Genomic DNA, 20501 nt, shown 5'->3' with positions numbered 1-20501 from the left:
TGTATTAGTGTCCTGGGGCTGCCTTAACAAAGTAAGTCCAACCAGATGGCTTAAAACAACAGAAATTGATTCTACCACTGTTCTGGAGGCCAGAAGTATGAAATCAGGTGCTAGGAGGGCTGTACTCCTCCGAAGGCTCTAGGAGAGAACCCTTCCTTGTCTCTTCCCTGGCTGCTGGTTATGGCTGTCCATCTTTGGCATTCCTTTGCTTGCAGCTGCATTACTCCAATCTCTGCTTCTGCCACAGTACAACATTCTCCCTGTGTCTCTGTCTTTGCATGCATTTTCCTCTTCTTATAAGGATACCAGTCAATTTTAATTAGTGCCCACCCTAATGACCTCATCTTAAGTTGATTATATCTGCAAAGACCCTATTTCTAAATAAGGTCACGTTCACAGGTATCAAGGGTTAGGATTTCAACATATCTGTCTGGGGGACACAATTCAACCCACAACACCAGTCTTAGCCGGCCCCACATGGTCTGGCCCTGCCTTCCATGTCTCACACGTCCTGCCCTCTCACACTCAGGATTCCCACCACACCAGCCTTCTCCTCATCCACACACGCACCATGTTCAACCCATCTTGCACTTCAATTTCTGCCTGAATCCCTCTCTCTTATCTTCATGTGACTGGCTCCTACGTATCATTCAGCTTCAATGTCACTCTTTCCAAAAGCTCCTCTCTGACCCACCAATGTAAAGTGTTTCAGAGAATCTAATCGCATCACCCCATCTCAATTCTCTGCACAGCACCTGTCACTCTGATACTGCCTGATGCATTTGTTTACCTGCTTATTGTCTGTCTTCTCCTACTAGGATGGTCAGCTCCACACGGGTAGAGACCTTCTCTGACCTGTCCATTCCTGTGGCCCAGTGCCTAGAATAGTGCCTGGCATTGGGCTCTCAATAAATACATATTGACTAAAGGAATGAGTTAATAATTTATAGATGAGAAAATCAGGGAGCAATAGTGATCACATGGGTATTTCTACTCAACGACACACCCTGGGTATAGAATGTGGATATCCCTCTAAACCAGGGACCAACAAATTTTTCTGTAGGGGCCAGAGAGTAAATATTTTAGGTCCTGCAGGACATACAATCAGTGTCACAGCCACTCAGCTCTGAGGTTGTAGCACTAAAGGCAGTCAGAGATAACATGTGAATGAATGAGTGTTGCTGTGTTCAAATAAGACCTTATTTATGGACACCAAAATGTGAATTTCATATAATTTTCACATGTCACAAATATCATTCTTCTTTTGATTTTTTTCAACCGTTAAAAATGTAAAAAAAAATTTGTCACTTGCAGGCCATACAAAAATAGCAACAGGCTAGAAATGGTCCACAGGTTATGATTTGCCAACCCTTGCTCTAAATTAATGCATATATATTGACAGACATGATAGACTGATTTAGGAAAGACAGTAGTAACAGTAGCTCATACCAAGCCCTGCATTTAGCACTGCAGCATAGGAGCATATACTTGATAAGGTATGCAATGCATTGTCCCCAATTAACAAATAAGAAAAACCAAAGCTACTGAAAAACAAAGATATTAAGCTACTTACTTACTCAAGGTGACCTAGCCTTAGGATTGGAACTCAGTCAGCCTGACTTGATTATGCTATACTCTGACTTTGTTGCATAATAAAATGAGATTGATAGCGAGGATGATATTAACAAGCTAACTAATATGCCAGGAGCCATTTACAGCACTTTATATAGATAAACTGGGATCTATTCCTCACAGCAATTCTATGAGGCAAGAATCCCCTTTATCTCCATTAGATAGATGAGGAAATAACAGGTATGAGAGGTCATTTAGCTTGCAGGTAGCAGAGCCCAGAATGAAACCCAGGCCATTGACTCCAGAGGCCTCCTCGGGTCCCAGGCTCTGAGCGCCACGCCAGCCAGTCTCAGTCCCCACCCACCACTTACTGGTCACTTGCAGCCACACCTGGAACCACCGAGTCTCGTTCAGGACCTCCCAGCAGGTGTAGTTCCCTTCATCCTGCAGGCTCAGTGCCTCGATGTGCAGGGAGCTGGCATTCACCAGAGAGAAGCGTGGCTGGGCTGGCGGGAGGCTGGAATTGGAGGACAGGAGGAAGACAGGCTCCGAGTCATTGCGGTACCAGGTCATGAGGCCCCTCGGTCCCAAGATGTTGCCACAGCGCAGCGTGATATTCTCGTGAACTTCTCCAATGACGACAGCCTCCAGTCCTGAGTGAGGAAAGGTCAGGCTGTTACCACCTTTCTTGATCTCCCTTTTTGCACAGTCCCTCTGCATTTAGATTTTTTAAAAATCAGGCATGTGTTTTTGAGATGCAATAACACACAGAGCCCCACCCTGTCGGGATAATTGGCCAGTACCTGACAGTAATGAACTTGTGGTGGATCACAATTGCAAACAGCCCTAATAACCCCCTCCCCACTGTCCATGGCCTTCACGATGTCACTCTGTGGTGCCCTCCCACTCTGACTCTGGCAGGGCCATGTGACTTGCTCTGGTCTGTGGGGTGTTAGCAAATGTGGTTCAAGCAGAGGCTTAAAAAGCACTGGTGTAATTGGGCTTGCTCACTCTCACCTTCTGCCACCACCCTGAGAAGGACATGCCTAGCTTAGGTGCCAGGGGGAGGATGAAAGCTATATGGTGCAGTCCCCAGTTGTCTCATTCCTCCCAGCTGTGGCCATTCTAGATCAGTCTTCAGCCACTCAGTGGACGCCCAGACATGCGAGTGAGCCCAGGCAAGATCAGCAGAGCCAACTGACCAACCATGCCAGACCCTTGAGCAATAAGCACTTATTGCCATTTTGTCATTGTTTGTTATGCAGCATTGTTGTGGTAATAACTAACTGATATAGGACCCCAGTGGTTTTATTTGCCTAGCAATCCAGAAGAGGGGAAGGAAGAGGGCTTTGGCTTTGTTCCCTCTTTCCTGCTGCTCTCTCTGTCTCTCTCCATCTCGAGTCCAGTGCAAGACCTCTCGGCAGCTCCAGGCAAGAACAAGCTCACGGTGGGGACTTTGGGGCATGCTCTGTGCCAGGCACTGGGGAGCTAATGGTGGGCAAAACAGAGACCACCAGGATCTCACAGTCTAGTGGAGAAAACAGACAGTAAACTGGCAATTACAATGCAGTGTGATAAATAACACAACAGTGGCTCAGAGAAGGGGCTCCTAAGTCCAGCTGTGGTTTTTGTCAGGGGAGCTTCCTCCAGGAAGCCATACTGAGATCTGAAGGACAGGAGAGAATTAGCCAGGTAAAGGTGAAGCTGGGGTTCCCAGGCAGAAGGAAAAGCCCAGATCAGCAGCAGCACTGTTAGAAATGCAGATTATCAGGTCCCACCCAGAACATCTAAATCAGAAACAAACCAGGGGTGGGGGTGGAAGGTAGAACTTTGCATTTTAACAAGCCCTCCAGGTGATTCTGATGCTCATTCAAGACTGACAAATGCTGGGACTTCCCTGGTGGTCCAGCAGTTAAAGACACCCGCTCCCAGTGTAGGGAGCCTGGGTTTTTTGATCCCTGATCAGGGAACTAGATCCTACATTCCACAACTAAAAGATCCCGAGTGCTGCAACTAAGACCTGGCACAGCTGAATAAATAAATAAACGTTTTTTAAAAATTAAAAAAAAAAAAGACTGACAAATGCTAAGGCAATTGATTTGGCATAAGACTGCCACCAGGTAAACAGAAGCGAATGCAGCCAGTTTTGCTGAGAAGTGTCACAATTTTCCAGCCCCCTCCACAACCAGTGCCCAAATACAAAGAGGCCACAGGCACAGGAATAATGGGCAGAACCTGTTAGAGGTCTCTTACTCATGCTGCCACATTCAATAGATGAGAAAAGTGTGATGCAAAGAAGGGAAGTGGGCTGGACCAAAGTCCTACGATGAGAAGGGAGCAGCACGCGACTACAGTCTAGATTTCTCCATTCAGTTCTTTTCCCACCACATCAGAAGTTTTCAAAGTATGTGAATATATTGGGGTTTTGTGAAAGATGCTATTTCATTACAAAATAAACTGCCTTCAACAGTGGTCTTGGGACAATCGGATTTCCACATGCAAAAGAATGAAGTTGGATCTGTTACCTCACATCATATACAAAAATTAACTCAAAATCAGGAGCTCCCTGGCAGTCCAGTGGTTAGGACTCAGCGCTTTCACTGCCATGGCCCAGGTTCAATCCCTGGTCAGGGAACTAAGATCCCGCAAGCCGAGCGGCAAGGTCAAAAAAAAAAAAAAAATTAACTCAAAATAGACCATAGATCTATATGTAAGAGCTAAAACTATAAAATGCTTAGAAAAAAACCCCAAAGAATAAGTCTTTGTGATTTTGGGTTAAGCGATGTTTTCTTAGATATGATACCAAAAGTAAAGTGACGAAAGAAAAATAGATCAACTGGACATCATCAAAATTAAAACTTTTGTGCTGCAAAGGACACCATCAAGAAAGTGAAAAGACCTTTCCAGCGGTGACGATCTACCCACGAGAACATGCCTCTTGCAAAGGATCTCCTTCATCCCTCTCTGGAAGAGGAGAAGAAGAAACACAAGAAGAAGCGCCTGGTGCAGAGCCCCAGTTCTTACTTCATGGATGTGAAATGTCCAGGATGCTATAAAATCACCACCATCTTTAGCCATGCACAAACAGTAGTTTTGTGTGTTAGCTACTCCACTGTCCTCTGCCAGCCTACAGGAGGAAAAGCAAGGCTTACAGAAGGATGCTCCTTTAGATGGAAGCAGTATTAAAAGCGCCCTGAGGGAGGAGATATAGGGATATATGTATATGTATAGCTGATTCACTTTGTTATAAAGCAGAAACTAACACACCATTGTAAAGCAATTATACTCCAATAAAGATGTTAAAAATAAATAAATTAATTAATTTTTTAAAAAAAAGCGCCCTGAATCAAGATGAATGGGAAACCATCCCAATAAACACAGTTTGGATACAAAAAAAAAAAAGTGAAAAGACAACCCACAGACTGGGAGAAAATATTTGCAAACCACATCTGAGAAGGGATTTGTATCCAGAATATATAAAGAACTCTCACAACTCAACAATAAGAAGACAAATAATACATTTTAAAAATGGGCAAAGGATTTGAATAGACATTTCTCTAAAAGATAGACAAAAGGCCAATAAGCACATGAAAAGATGCTTATCATTAGTCACTAGGGAAAGGTTTTGATCCAAATCAAAACCACGGTAAGATACCTAACACTTCACACCCACTAGAATGGCTAAAATCAAAGACAATAACAAGTGTTGACAAAGATGTGGAGAAACTGGAACCATTATACATTGTTAATAGGATTTTTAAATGGTGCAGCTACACTGGTAAAGAGTTTGGCATTTCCTCACAAGGTTAAAATTATCATATGACTCAGCAATTCCACTCCTAGGTGTATATCCAAGAGAAATGAAAACATATCTACACAAAAACTTGTACATGCATGCTCACAGTTATTCATAACAGCCAAAAGGTGGAAACAACCCAAATGCCCATCAGCTGATGAATGGATAAATAAAATGTGGTATATCCATACAACAGGAATATTATTAGGCTATAAAAAGGCCGAATGCTACAGCATGGATGAATCTTGAAAACACTATGCTAAGTGAAAGAAGGCAGTCATAAAAGACAACATATTGTATGATTCCACTTATATGAAATGTCTAAATAGGCAAATCTATGGAGATAGAAAGTAGATTAGCTATTGTCTAGGGCTGGGGAAGTGGCTTGTCTGGGGATGGGGGCAGGTAGTGACGAGTGACTGTTAATACTTAAGTAGTGGGCTTCTCTTTGTGGTGATGAATTAGTGTTTTGGAATTAGTGGTAATGGTTGCATAATCTTGTGAATATACTAAACACCACTGAATTGTACAGTTTAAAAGGGTGAAGTGTATGGTATATAAATTATATCTCAATTAGGTTGTTATAAAAAAATTAACTGCTACCTGCCTTTGGAATGCCTTCCCTTTTATAAAAGAAAGAGTAACAGTTATCTGTATTTGGCCTTTTGCCTGGTTAGAAGGGGCTCCCTCTGAAAGATCAGTCAGCCTGGAGCCACAGGATGTTCTGACTCTTTCCCCATTTTGGCCACACCATTCCCCAAAGCCAGGGCAAGATGAAAAAAAAAATTCTAAGCCACTTGCTGGAAGGCAGAAAATGTCACCTAATGCTAGAGATTCTGAAACAGCAAGAAATGCTTCTGAACAATCACTTTAAAAAGCAAGTGAGAATTTTTTTTAAACAATTAGGCCTGGGAACCCAAGTTCTCAGTGGCAATCCCCACTGAGGAGAGAAGTACAGGAGAATTACAGATGCAATGTGTGTTCACGAGATCTGCAGACCTGCCCCTTCCCCGGCTCCTTGGCAAAGGAATAAAAAAGACTTGGAAAAGCCCTGGCGAAACTTTAGTCTTGGAACTTGAGCTAACATTGTCTTCTCCTCGAAAGAGTAGAATGACATAACCACAAAATACACCATTTTAAGGCATTTCACTTCTCCTCCTGGCTTTGCTCACTCCATTCTTTTTAACCACTGAAAGTGACCTTAGAGATCTTTCAGTCCTGAGGGCTGGGTTAAAGGTGAGGGCAGGCTGAGTCAGGGCTCAGTGGAGAAGAATTACAGTCATCAATTAGTGATGTCTGACATGGACAAGGAATGAGTGGTCCCTGAGGGTGCACTAGTTCCATGCTTGATCATCCTAAACCCCCTCATTTTACAGTTGAGAAAATTGAGGTTCAGAAAGATTAAGTGATTTACTTAAGGTCCCACACAAGCCATTGTGAGAGCTGGGACTGCCATTCAGGTCTTCAATGCTCGAGGTCACAGGAATTTACTCTGGTCTCCCAACTAGAAGGGTGAGACAATGAGACGCAGTAACAGTTTGTGTTACTAGAAGTCGTCCACCAGGTGTCCAGAGGGTCCCCGAAGGTCCCCCAACCTTAAATTCAGAATACGGACCAAAGGAAGGAGCAATAGAAACAACCATTTCCCAGTGCTGCCTTCATATTATCATTTACAGAGTTGACATTGTACCCAAACATTTATTTTTTTTCCTACCAACCTTTCCCCAAGAATGACCCCAGGTTTACAACCTGAGGTGACAGTGGGGGCATGAACATTGTCCAGAGTTAAGTGACAGGAGAAAGACAATATTTTCACCCCAGACAACTTCCAACTTGAAAAACAAAGAACAAAAATACAAAGGTATAGTACAGGGATCTCTACTCAATCATCTGTGGTGACCTAAATGGGAAGGAAATCTAAAAAAGAGTGGATACGTGTATCCACTGATAGCTGATTCACTTTGCTGTACAGCAAAAACTAACACAACATTGTAAAGCAACTATACTCCAATAAAAATTAATTAAAAAATAATAAAAGTTTAAAAAATAAAATAAATAAAAAACCAAAAATACATCAAGCGAGGCAAGCCCCCTGGCACTGTACACAAAGGTGAACTTGGCCTGGGCATCAAAATAACTGGGCGTGGCAGCGGAGGAAGCGTCCCTGTGAGGTGAGCTGCAAGCCAGTTCATTCCAGTACAAAGATTTCAGCTCAGGGTTCTGATGTCCCCAGGCCCTTGATATTCACAGTGCGGTAAACACTGCACACAGCTGGGGAAAGGGAATACACAATCACCTTTAACTTTCAGGGTCGGCCAATTGGAGACCGTGTGTCCGCTTCTCCTCCTCACAGTACAGTGACCACTAAGTATATGCCTGCAGGGGCCAACAGGTCATGTCCATGACTGCAGTGGGCCAGGGGTAAGTACTGCAGCAGGGAGAGGGGGAACCAATTTGAAGTCACCTGCCCTAGATGAAAATGGGTAACCACTGCTCAGTTCCACGTGGGAAAGCAGGCCCTGTGCTGCCAGATCCCCAGAGTTTTCCACCTAAACGAGAAATCTAGCTCATGAGAAATTTTACTATTTTTAAATAATTGCTAAAAACAAAGCAAAATAAAAACATGGGAGAGCCTCACAATTAGGAAGTTTTGGCACTTTCTGCTAGGAAGCTCGGAGTAGGGCGGGCAATTCCTCTAGGAACCTACAAGAGATCAGCTGGGTGTGCTGGACTGGGTAACCCTAAAAATAGGACTCTGCAAGTATTCTGGCAAACTGCATCTCCTTTCCCTCAACCCGAGTCCTCTGACATGCATTCGCAGGTGAATTAAATTCAAAAGTAATTTTTCAATCTTTTTAAAATTCTATATGTTTTTGTAAGCAACGCTCTATTCTTTATTGTTACAAGGCAGAGCAGAGATGAACCATTTAAGACCTTTCGCCAATCATGTCAAGTGTAAGAGGCGATGTCAAGTGTAAGGGAAGTTTTCTGTAAGTCTGAAATTATTTCAAAGTAAAAGTTGTGTTTTGTTTTGTTTTTTAAGTGAAGGAGAAAAGCACAACTTTGCGATAGTCCACACAGGTCGGCTTGCAGGACTGTGTAGGGAAATCCACAGCTTACAGGTGCAAGTTCAACCTTGGGCAGAGGGAGGAGAGGAAAATAAAGGAGCCTCGAGTTTGAGAACCATCGCAGCACGTAAAACCAGAACGCAAATTTACATCCGACGCTTAAAAAAAATAAAAACAAACATTTTACGCCTCCTCAATTTCCCCATCTTCAAAACTCCCATCTTCTATTTCCCCAATTTTCCCATCACCTCTCCGCAGGCCCCTTGAGCCTCGCCGGCTGCCCACTCCAAGGGTAGGGATGTCTTGCCTTCTATCAAGCGTCCGGGAAAATTCCTTCCTGCGAAAAGCGGAGCTGCGAGCAGGAAACTCAAGATCCTCCCGGGGCGACTTCGGGGCCGCGGCACAACTGGATCCGGCGGAGTCGGAGGGAATTCGGTCCCCGGCTCTCCCTCCCCACCGTTGACTGGCAAAACTCAACTTTTCCCTCCAGATCGCAGCCCCTTACCTGCGGCGACCCAGTGGGCCAGTAGCGCCCCGAGGCAGACGAAGACCCGGGGCTCGGACGCCCGGACGCCTGCGGCCATCTCGCCCCAGATGCGGGCAGGGGCCCCTCGGGAAACGCAGGCTCCGGCTTGGCTGGGTGTGCGCCCCCAAGGACTCCGGCCCCTGGGGTAGTACTGAGTGCTCCTCCCAGGTCCTCGGAACGACAGAGTAGCTCCACTTTCCGCAACCCCCAGGAAAGATGCTTGGGGTGAGCCCGATGTCAGGGGCTGGGAGCTGCGCTGCACTCCGAGCGCGATTCTCTCTCCCGAGCGCCCGGCCCGCGGTGGGAGGGCGCACCCCGCCCCCTGCGCCCGCCACCCACTCCCGCTGTCGGAAAACAACAGGAGCTGGGCTCCCTCCCGCCCATCCAGGCGGGAGCCCAACTTCCTCTACCTTGGCCGGGGAGGAGGGCTTTATGCAAAGGGCGCACGCCGGGGCGCGCCGAGCCGGGTCCGGGCAGGCCTGGGGAGGAGCACAGAAGCTGGTCCCTCCCCGAGCCCACTCAGCCGGGCTGGGCCGGGCAAAGGCCTGCGGCTGCCGCAGGACAGCACCCTCGCCTCGGCCCGCCGGCTGCTACCTCCCGGGCGCTCCGGATGCGGCACCCGGAGGAGCGTCGCGAGCCGGAGGGGTCGGCTGCCAAGGGGCAGAATTCAGGGTCCCCTCGGCTTAGCTGTTCTAGGGATTCTTAGTTGTTTTCCTGTGCCCCGGGCGGACGCCAGGGCCGCCATCGCTGCCTTTCTCTACCCTTTGCAGAAGGAAGACAAGTCTAGAGCAGAGAAAGATGATCCCTTAGACCTTCCAGCCAAGAGCAGCCACGAGACTCTGATCCTCCGGTTAACTGGCTGAGACCACACAGTAAGAGCCAGGGCAGCGGAACTGGGTTCCGGGAGCTTTTTTGTTTTTCCTTTTTAGTTCCCCCACCCCCATCCAGTCTGGTTCCCAGAGAACTACATTCCCAGCCTAAAATCCCCCTCTTCCTGCCACACCCCCATCCCAGCCTTCTGTCCTAGGGAAGACACGGTAATGATATACTCAGGAGGAGCTGATCCTTGAAACAGCCCTACCAGCAACTTCCTCTTGAAAAAAACAAAGCTGCAACTAATACAGTGAAATATTAACTGTAGACTCTAGGAAGTGGATATGTGAGTGTTCCCCTTCTTTGGATTTTTCTATGTTTGAAAATTTCCCCCTCATCTCATCATAAAATGTTGGAGAAAAAACAAACAATGCTATTAAGAAAATCATTCGTTCTGTTGCCCAAAGGCCCCTTACTGAAATACGTTTTCCACGAGGAAATCCTCTTGAAACCACTAAAAATGTATGTTTCACCCATGAACTGAGCCGTGATGTTGCACAGTTCCTTTTTTTCCTCTTCTGCTCAATGATTTTACCTCTTCAGCCAGCTCCGGAAAGTTTTCCTCCTTCCTCTCCCCCTTTTGTTTCTGTTTTTCATCTTCTACTTGGTGATGGAAAGTAAAGTATGTCCAGGACGCACTGTCCTGTCTTCCCCATGCCCGGCACCTCGGTTACCACCCAATATATATTTGTTAAATAAACAAATGAAAGTTGATTGGTTTTGATATTGAAGCTGCTCAAGCTTTCCTGACAAACACCTCACATCCTCACCTGAAGTTAACAAGATATAAGTAAAATTAATAAGTGGCAAGTTTTCAGCTGAGGGTCTGGAATTTTCTGTGACCCTAGTGGTGCCTCACAGGGGGACTTGCTCAGAGCACACCCTCCTGGTATATTTGCTGAATCAAATGGACAGTCTCTTGACCAGTTCTCCACTCCTAGAAGGATTAACCTCCCCCAGGATATTTTACAACAGTGATTAGAGCACCTCACATTTGCATAGCTGGGGCCTTTTTCTAAAGCAGTTTTAGAAACTTAGTCTCACTGGGCCCTCCCTCCAACCCTTGGACCTAAAGAATCATTCAATCCCATTTTACTTGTGAGAAACCTACAGCTAGGAAGTTAAGCTCCAGGTCACAAAGCCGGTTGGTGGTAAAGCCAGGTCTGGAACCCATGTCTGTCTGACTCCAATTCCTGCCAAACTAAGTTCCAATCTTGTCACTTACACAAAGGCTGCCATGGTCTTGTCTACTTGAAAGAAAAATGCGCAATGTAAAAGTTGTGAGTTAAGTTGTATTTCGAGACCTTACTGAGGACCACAGCCCCAGAGACAGTCTCTCAGGTACCTCCGAGGAACCACTCGAAGAGGTAAGGCACTATCCAGGATGTATATGATCTTTTTCGCTGGGAAAAACATGTAGTCAAGCATCAGAAGATTACTGATAATTACAAAGAACAGACATCTTAAGTTAATGATTTTAGCATTTTTCTATGTATGGAAAGATGCAAGAATTTGGGGTCATTTCCTTAGATATGCATCTTAACTGTTTAGGGGCCTGTATATCCAAAGCACAGAATGTTTCCTGTTTGTCTCCATCCTGAATTCCCCAGAGGTTACACTGTTGTGGGCCACTGCAGTGGCTAGCGGCTTGATCCTTGTAGAGCTGGAATGGCAGGCAATATTTTTTTCTTTACAGCCTGGATGTTTTGGATGTCACCAGACCAGCAGACATGGGCATTTCCCTGAGCAGGGCTCAAAGGAAGCCTCCAGACTACTCAGTGTGGGACAGAGCTGGCCCAGGAAGCACCCACTCTCTCTGGTTTGGGGAAGGCTGTTGCTGACTCTGAGACAGGACTTGTTAGGAAATGCCCTGCCCTAACATCCAGTTGTGTTTCAGGCCACTCTGGACAGTGGAAAATGCCCTACCTAGAACAGTGACCTTGGGGGTGAGTTGGGGGTTCACTGTGGTGTCTCTAGCAAGGTAGGGGTCTTTCAAAGCCCTAGTTTCACCTATCTGCACCTTATAGTCAATGTTTACCTCATGGGATGGCCGTGAAGATAAAGTAAGGGACTCAAAAGTCTTTAAAGGGCTTCCCTGGTGGCGCAGTGGTTGAGAGTCTGCCTACCAATGCAGGGGACACGGGTTCGAGCCCTGGTCTGGGAAGATCCCACATGCCGCGGAGCAGCTGGGCCCGTGAGCCACAACTGCTGAGCCTGCGCGTCTGGAGCCTGCGCGTCTGGAGCCTGTGCTCCGCAGCGAGAGGCCCGCGCACCGCGATGAAGAGTGGCCCCCGCTTGCCACAACTAGAGAAAGCCCTCGCACAGAAATGAAGACCTAACACAGCCATAAATAAATTAATTAATTAATTTTTTAAAATAATTTAAAAAAAGTCTTTAAAGCATCGCTTTGGGGTCTGTCATTTGAGATGCACCCCGACAGAACCTGTCAGGACTCCTAAATCCCGAAATCAGATATTAAACATGAGGCTCAAACACCTCTCAGCTCAGGCTGCTACACATGGCTGTTTTTGTTTTGTTTCATTTTCAACTCCCAAGAATTGAAAAAACTTACTCTATGTTAGGTGCTTTGTGTCCATTCATTCATTACCCTTCCCAATTGACATATGGCTCAGAGCGGCCAATTTACATCTCAAGTAAATGGGGGATCTGGATTTGGACCCAGGTCTGAGGGGGTGTCATCTTTTTTTTTTTCTTTTGGCCACGCCTGTGTGGCATGCAGGATCTTAGTTCCCCAACCAGGGATTGAACCCGTGCTCCCTGCATACCAGGGATTGAACCCATGCTCCCTGCATTGGGAGCACAGTCTTAACCACTGGACCGCCTGGGAAGTCCCATGAGGTGGTGTCATCTTGATCAGTCTTGGCGGGAGGAATGGGGTGGGGCTCCTGCCTGACTCCAGAGCCAGCGCTCCTGCAGCCTGGGTCTTTGAAGCCATCCAGCCACCTATTATTTCCGCCCCGCTACTCCTCTTGCCAAGTCCCCTCTCTAGAGGTAACGCTGAAAGGTTTCTTAGCAACAACGTGCTTCTCTGTTCAACCTCTCCTGGGGGCTCAGAAAGGGCGGGCCAGCTGGGAACAGCTCAGATAGCAGCCTGGCCCCTCAGATCCAGCTCTGGACCCCTCACTTCAAGAATTACTGAGAGGTCTGTCTAGTGGGATGCCTACCATGTGCTATAAAACTATAGAACTAGAACTATGGAGGGGGAATAAAAAGGGAGATTGCGATTGACATATACACACTACTATATATAAAAGATAATGGAAACCTACTGTATAGCACAGGGAACTCGATTCAGTGCTCTGTAATGACCTATATGGGAATGGAGTCTAGAAGAGAGTGGATATATGTATATGTATATGTACCTGATTCACTTTGCTGTACAGGCAGAAACTAACACAACATTGTAAATCAACTATACTCCAATAAAAAATTAATTTAAAAAAAAGCATTACTAGGAGGTGAATGACAAAATCCTACTCATGCCTTCTTGGATGGGTCGGGGACCCACAGGCTGGTGCCTCAGAAACCAGGGACAACAAAATCAACCTGGCTTCTTCTCTGGAGAAGGAAGCCTGCTAACCCTTCCCCAAACACCACCTTCTCTCACCTCTCCTCTGCCTTCTGCCCAGAAGAAAAGAATTGAGGTGCAGGTGCTGTAGCAAGAAAGTTCCAAATCAGGCGAAGTTCCAAAAAGAAGCTGGCTGGGGGACTTCCCTGGTGGTTCAGTGGTTAGGACTCCACGCTTCCACTGCCGGGGCCCTGCGTTCCATCCTGGGTCGGGGAACTAAGATCCCGTGAGGTGCAGCCAAAAACAAAGCTGGCAGGATGAGACGGGAAAACGAAAAATAGAGAGTTGTGAAATGAATCTATTTTTGACCAAAGCCCAGCGTCTCCTCTCTGGACTCAAGACCAAGAGCTTGAAGTTCAGTGTGTCCAAGTGACAAAGAACCACGGGACTTGGAAGCAGATCCACCCCCAGAAGACAAAATGCTGCTTACTGAGGCATGAGGAAAGTGATCATCCAGTGCCCTGAGAAATGGGCAACCAGCAGCTGAAAAGAGATGCATGGCTCACTCATCCTAACGGATCAAAGGAGCCCAGCCTGTGCTGGTGAATGTGAAACCACAGACGCTTGGCTGGTGGCAGTGAGGGCGATTGTAGTGTCCGCCAATTTCCATGGTGTAAATACTTCCACAACAGCCAATTACAAGTTATCACTGTGAAGTTACTAAACTATAGGCACAGTCAGCTCTCCAGAGCCAGTACCTCTGGAACGGCCCACTTTCCCCCCATGAGACGACTCCAAGGTGGGAAACAACAGGATTACCCAGGAGGAGACCTGCTGGGAGCCAGTTGTACCGGATGACTCAGGTGAATACATTCTCCCATCAAACTCCTGTTCTCAGGAATTCCCTGGCGGTCCAGTGGTTAGGACCCTGCGCTCTCACTGCCAGGGGCCCAGGTTCAATCCTTGGTCAGGCGACTAAGATCCTGCAAGCTGCGCGGCCAAAGGAAGAAACAAAAAACAAAACAACTCCTGTTTTCTGCTCTCACCCTCACCTATTGAGTGCATTTGTCGGCCAACATAAATGTTACCTTCCTAACTCCAAATTGGGACATGTGGATTGGCAATCACAAATGTATTGAATTCATGGGGACAGAAGAACTTAGTAAGCTCAGGGTATCCTGAGAAAGCTTGGATGAAGCATTTTCCTGAAGTTGTCTATTTTTTAGATAGCATTTGCTGTGTTCCTGATTATAAACATGAGCATGTTATGCTTAGTGTAGAATAATGAAAAAACAAAGAGAGAAAATAAAATGTAACCATAAGTCATCTAGAAGTAATCACTATCATCACCAGGAACTTTTCTGCTGAGTTCCAATGTGTGATTTTTTTTTTTTTTTTTTTTACAAAGTTGTGATGACATTTTACAGTTTTCATGCCTGCTTTTTTCCCTTAACTTTATATTAAAAATAGACATTGTGTGTTTTTGACAACTAACTATTTTTTTAACTGGAAAACTAATAAAATGCTTATGGTTTAAAAAAAAGTCCAGATGAACCTTGCAGACATTGTGCTAAGTGAAATAAAGCAGTCACAAAAGAACAAATACTGTATGACACCACTTATTTGAGAGGTACCTAGTGCAATCAAGTTCCTGGAGACAGAAAGTAGAGGGGGTGAGGAGTGGGTAGAGAAATGGGGAGATGTTTAATTTATCTGTCATTTCCATTTTGCAAGATGAAAAGTTCTGGAGATGGATGGTGGAGATGGTGGCACAACAATGTGAATGTACCTAATGCCACTGAACCATACACTTAAAAAGGTTAAAAAGAAAAAAAAGGTTAAGACAGTAAATTTTATTTTATTTTATTTTTTTATTTTGGCCATGCCACGCGGCTTGCAGTTCCCCAACCAGGGATTGAACCTGGGCCATGGCAGTGAAAACACGGAATCCCAACCACTAGGCCACCACGGGACTCCCAAGACGTAAATTTTATGTTATGTGTATTTTACCACAAATATTTTTAAAGCAGAAAAAAATGGGAAAGTGACAAAACAAACAAACAAAATCCAAGCACTTTTGTAATGCAATTTTATCTTGAAAGTGAGCCATCTGTCCACCTCCCCCAGGCCTCAGTCCTCTTCCCCAGGGACAACCAGTCTCACCAACTTCTGGAGACTACAGTCTTTGCTTGTTACCTAATATGCACCCGTTGGAATATTACACACCCGTTAACACTTGTTTTCAAAGTTTATGTAATGATAGAGGATCCATCTATTGTGATTACCCAGATGTGTGACGTTCAATGAGAGTTTTTTTCAACATCACTGTTGAAGTATGTTTCACATACCACACTTTCATTCTCCCATTTAAAGTCTACAATTCAATGGTGTTTAGTATAGTCACAGAGTTGTCAGCCATCACCACAATCAATTTTAGACTTTTTTTACCCCCAAAAGAAATCCCTTACCCTTTAGATATTACTCTCAATTCCTTCCACCCGCCACACCCAACCCCTGGCAAACACTAATCTACTTTCTGTCTCTACGGATTTGCCTATTCTGGACATTTCATATGAATGAAATCAAACACTATGTGTTGTGACTGGCTGCTTTCACTTAGCATAAAGTTTTCAATTAGCATAATGTGTTCATCCATGTTGTAGCAGGTATCAGTACTTCCTTACTTTTTATGGCGGAATTATATTCCAGTGTATGGAGATAACACATAGTGTTTATCCGTTCATCACTTGATGGACATTCAATAGATATTTAAGCCACTAAGGGACTCAGAGAACCTGGGGCACTTCTTTTCTAGTTTCCTCTCTGCCTGAACCATCATTCCACTCACATGTTCTGGAAAAAAGATTGTTCTTGCTTCCTTTGATGCTCTACTATGAGCAGATGCTGGCATTTTACAAAAGCCTGCCTCTCTTTACTTTGATTGGGCTCTCAGTATGCCAAGGCACCGGGCTGGAATGTGGTCAGGTAGCGTTTTATGCCATTATTTTTTCTTTTTCCAAAGATTTCAGTCAAACTCCTTCGGCTGTGTAGCCAGGAATTCCCAACCTCTTAGGGTCCCAGAATCTGATCTTTGTTCGCTTCAATTCTTTCTCCCACCTCGCAAAAGTTCCATCCCATTTCTCAAAGATAAGTGCATTAAACTTAATTCCACTCTAAGATTTTTGCTTTCCCTGTCTAGAGTTCCCTGTCTCTGCTAAACTGGCAGAGACACGGTACCTACTTGCATCCTGGCTTTTCCAGCCAATGGCTAACTTCTTGCAAGATTTTGAGAAAATTTCCTCATAATATATAATAATGCTCTTGCCAGGCACACTTTCTATGGAATTTCTCCTCCTATTCTTTGAGCAAACTTCAGAAGGAGGTACAAATCTTATCTACATTTTACAAATGAGGAAGCTTAGGCTCAGAGAGGTAAAATAACTTTTCAAACAAAGTCACAGCCTCCAGCCCATGTTTATAGAATGAATCACTTCTGCTCTGGGCCTCACATTTACTGACAGAAGTAAAAACTTGGATTGGGGAAAGGGAGGATTAAGAAACTTGTGATGAAAATCTATGTACCCTCTTCCCAAGAAAATGCAATATTCACTACATTTTAAAAGCAATTTCAAGGAGTTAGGGGAAAAAACCATCCTGCAGGTCTAAACTGGAATTGTCGACTGGGTTGGCTGGGCACAGGAGGAAGTGAAAAATCTCACTTACAAGCTTGAATCACCAGGTGGCGCTCTCAGCCCTGAATGGACTCTGGGTTCCACAGCCAAGGTCTTCCAAGAGATAGGAGTTGGTCCAAGCTGCCTGGAACTCAAAGAATTTCAGAGATTGTTGGCTCAAACAATAACCCTCACCATCAGAGAAGGAAAAGCGGCAGTGTGCTCAAGGTCACAGCTCATGGACAAAGCCAGAACTCACCCACTTATCCAAGTTCTGATATTTCTGAAATGTAGCACATAGTTCCCTTACTCTGAACAGAGCACAGTGGACACAGTGCAATCTTTTCTCATGACGGTTCCAGGAATGACCTTCTGTGTCTGAACATCGCTATCTGTGGGAACTAGAAGGGCTTATCTCACACACAAAATGGCCCCAGACTGCTGTTTCTTTAATTCCTCCTGCGGGTTAGGCACTGAGCACGGGTTTGGTTCCTCCTATCTGCCAGGTTTGCTTACGTTTCCATGTGTCCTTAGGTAAGTTATTTACCCCTCTTGGAGCCTCCGTTTCTGGGGGTTATTGACTGGATTTGATGAGGCATGCACCAGTAAAGTACCCTGCAGGCAGTAGATGTCCAACAATCGGTAACTACTAACATAACTGTGCTTCTTGCTCCTGTCAATTTGCTGCTTTAATTTGTTGCTTTATACATTCTCTACCTTGGAACCCAGACGACTAAACTTATTAGAACTCTGGGTAAAATAAGAATACAGAGACACTAAATGAGAAAATTACCTGCTCTGCTGTGGACTCTATGACCTTTGTTTTTGTGGCTTGGCAGTCCTGATTCTCGGCTGGGTTCTGGAGAGGCAGGGGTTCCAGGCAGGCGCCTTCAGAGGATATAGGGCATTTGTGGAAATAGAAAGGAGATGGAAGGTTAGACTCCTGGACAATAAGTTACTTTTAGGTTTAACTACCCTAGACCTCCTTTTTCTTTTCAACATGTATTTCTGACCATTCTGTCGATGGAAATAAGAAAACGCACAACATGAATTGTGTGTTTCAGTTTTATTCGGGGACCTTATTGAGGACAATAGCCTGGGAAAGAGTCTCTAAGTAACTCTGAGGAACTGCTTCAAAGACGTAGAGGGAGAGGCCAGTATACATATGATTTTGGCAAGGGAATACGTGCAGTCAAGCATACATCTCGGTAAAAGGTTACTGTTAGTCACAAGTAACAGGTATCTCAGTTCATGATTTTAGTGCTTTACTATGTATGGGAAGATGCAAGAATCTGGGTTCATTAAAATTCTTCCTGGAATATACACCCTAACTATGTAAGGGGCCTGTTTTCTAAAGCACAGAGTGCCCCATCCTGGTTTTCATCCTGAATTCCTGCCAGGGTGCACTGTCGGTCAGTCACTGCAGTGGCTAATGACTTAATCCTTGTAGAAACGGGTGGTGAGCAACATTCTTTGTTGTACAATTCCAATGTCAAATAGCAATGGATCTGTATTTTTACAAATAGGAAACTCCCAAAAGGCAAAACCCCAAGGAATGTGAAATTTCACTTTTCAGCGGATTTGTTCATTGCCAAAGTCCTTTCAGACATATACACCCTTCAGTCACTCACACACTCCAGCCCTGGAGGCCATCTCCTCCCCTCTGTTCCCACACTCCTTACTGGAGTTCTGACCTTTACTGTGTGCCAGGCACCATGCTGGATACTGCAGTAACAATGGGGAACAGGACAAAGAGTGGGCTTTGCCCTCACGGAGCCCACACTCATCCCTGTAGCTCCAGCAATGTCTGACAATGACTGTTTCAATCAAGCCATGGTGTCTCTACACCCCCATGTCCCCCACCCATGTTCTTGCTCTTTCCACTACCGGGGATGCCCTTTACTCCCTCCTTCACCTGGCTAATTCTCACAAATTCTCTAGGCTTAAGTGGTCACCTCTTCCAAGAAGTCTTCCTTGGTGTACACAGCAGGGACAGGTGCCCTTCTTCTGTATTCCTGTAGCACCCTATGGAAATTTATATCAGAACCCTTGCCAGTCTGAATTGTAAGAATCACTTTACATGTCTGTCTTCCTGCTCCAGCCTGGAATCTCTCTGAAGGTATGGACAATGTTTCATCCACGTCACTGTCTTCAGAGTCTAGCACAGGGCTTGGTAGACATTCAGTAAATGGTAAGTGAACAAATAGAGTGTTGGCCCCAACAGAAACGAACGGCAACACTGAATGTAGCACTCAGGAGAGGATTTATTTTGGCATCTCTTGCTCACAAAACTCTAGAATCTTGAAGATGGTTCTTGTTTGCCCAAAACTATCTTCTTGACAATAAGTTCAGTTTCTCCCCTTCCAGGGGGTATCTGGCCTCCCCAGGAGTTGCTTATCTTCCCTGCTTCAGGGTACAGCCTGTCTTTTGGGGACCATCTTTAATTGGGCATCTTCATCTAAGTTTATGTAAAGTCACAGGTAAGTTTCTCTGCTCTTGTCCTCAACATTTATCTCCTTAGTGACTTTTTCATTTTCTTTCTTCTTTTTTTTAATTTTTAAAATTTTAATACAGTTCAAATCAGCATGCGTCGTTCATTTCAGCTTCTTCACTGCCGAGGCTGGGAGCGGGAACTGCTTCAGCTTCTCTGCCTTCTCTTTGTCTGTGATGACCAAGGTGTAAAGGTATCTGCTGCATCGAACTTTAAACTTCACATTATCCTTATTTTTCTTGATCTTGGCAGACTTGGCGCCCTTTCACCTGGCTGTAAGCAGAAAGTCCTTGATTTCCTCAATTTTGTGAGGCATGGCGATGAGGCACAGAGAGCCTGGCTGGCACCTTCGATCCAGGCCCGGAGTCCCCAGATGTCACCCAGCCTGGATTACCACGGATTACCCCCCCATTCCCCACGTACAGCCTGAGAGACACTCACTGCCACTTCTTCACTTTCTTATGCTCTCTGTTTCCCAGCCTGCATTCCAATCTTTTCTAACCGGCTGCAGGATAAGACCCTGGGTTCTGGTGTCAAACACACTCAGATTCATATCTCAGGAATTCCCTGGCGGTCCAGTGGTTAAGACTCCGTGCTTTCACTGCCAAGAGCACGGGTTCAATCCCTGGTCGGGGTACTAAGACCCCCCAAGCCGTGCGGCCAAAAAAAAAAAAAATTATATCTCTAGCCCACTGCTTCTAAGCTTCCCTACGAGATCTCTCTGAGCCTGTTTCCTCTGTTGTAAATGGCAACGATGGGAATGATAACTATAGCCCTTACCTTAGGATATGTTGAGAAGATTATATGAGAGAAAGCCATTATGAGAGGCTTAGCATGGAACCTGACAAAGAAGAAAGCTGAATAAATATCATTATGTCATTTGGGACATGCAGAATATGTATATTATTATTTTATAATTTATTATAATATCATAATTATATAAAAGATAATATCAATAAAATAGAATAATAAAAT

General features: G+C 45.1%; 2 protein-coding genes and 1 pseudogene across 2 annotated transcripts in view; 1 reads left to right on the top strand and 2 right to left on the bottom strand.

Annotated features, from left to right (window-relative positions):
• VSIG10 (V-set and immunoglobulin domain containing 10) overlaps window positions 1–9292 on the bottom strand; it is a 36345-nt gene extending 27053 nt beyond the window's left edge. Inside the window, exons 1-2 of the mRNA XM_068563459.1 lie at window positions 8942–9292; window positions 1944–2225 (exon numbers count right to left, since the gene is read on the bottom strand). Coding sequence (XP_068419560.1) covers window positions 1944–2225; window positions 8942–9020 — 361 coding nt within the window. The 5' untranslated portion in view covers window positions 9021–9292. The remainder of the gene's footprint in view (window positions 1–1943; window positions 2226–8941) is intronic.
• LOC137776756 (small ribosomal subunit protein eS27-like) lies at window positions 4499–4758 on the top strand. Its single transcript, XM_068563438.1, has one exon. It carries the CDS (start codon window positions 4504–4506, stop codon window positions 4756–4758), a length of 255 nt encoding a protein of 84 aa, XP_068419539.1. The 5' UTR covers window positions 4499–4503.
• Window positions 9293–19629: 10337 nt separating the features above from the next.
• Window positions 19630–19842, bottom strand: LOC137776891 (large ribosomal subunit protein eL38 pseudogene; annotated as a pseudogene).
• Window positions 19843–20501: the final 659 nt, after the last annotated feature.

This window comes from Eschrichtius robustus, chromosome 14, assembly GCF_028021215.1.
Source record: "Eschrichtius robustus isolate mEscRob2 chromosome 14, mEscRob2.pri, whole genome shotgun sequence".
Lineage (NCBI taxonomy): Eukaryota > Metazoa > Chordata > Mammalia > Artiodactyla > Eschrichtiidae > Eschrichtius > Eschrichtius robustus.
The sequence above is the reverse complement of the archived record's forward strand: the minus strand, read 5'-3'. Positions and strand labels throughout refer to the sequence as shown.

Bases quoted from the DNA above. Each gene is read 5' to 3' on its own strand.
- LOC137776756 (XM_068563438.1), top strand. From the start codon at position 4,504: ATGCCTCTTGCAAAGGATCTCCTTCATCCCTCTCTGGAAGAGGAGAAG.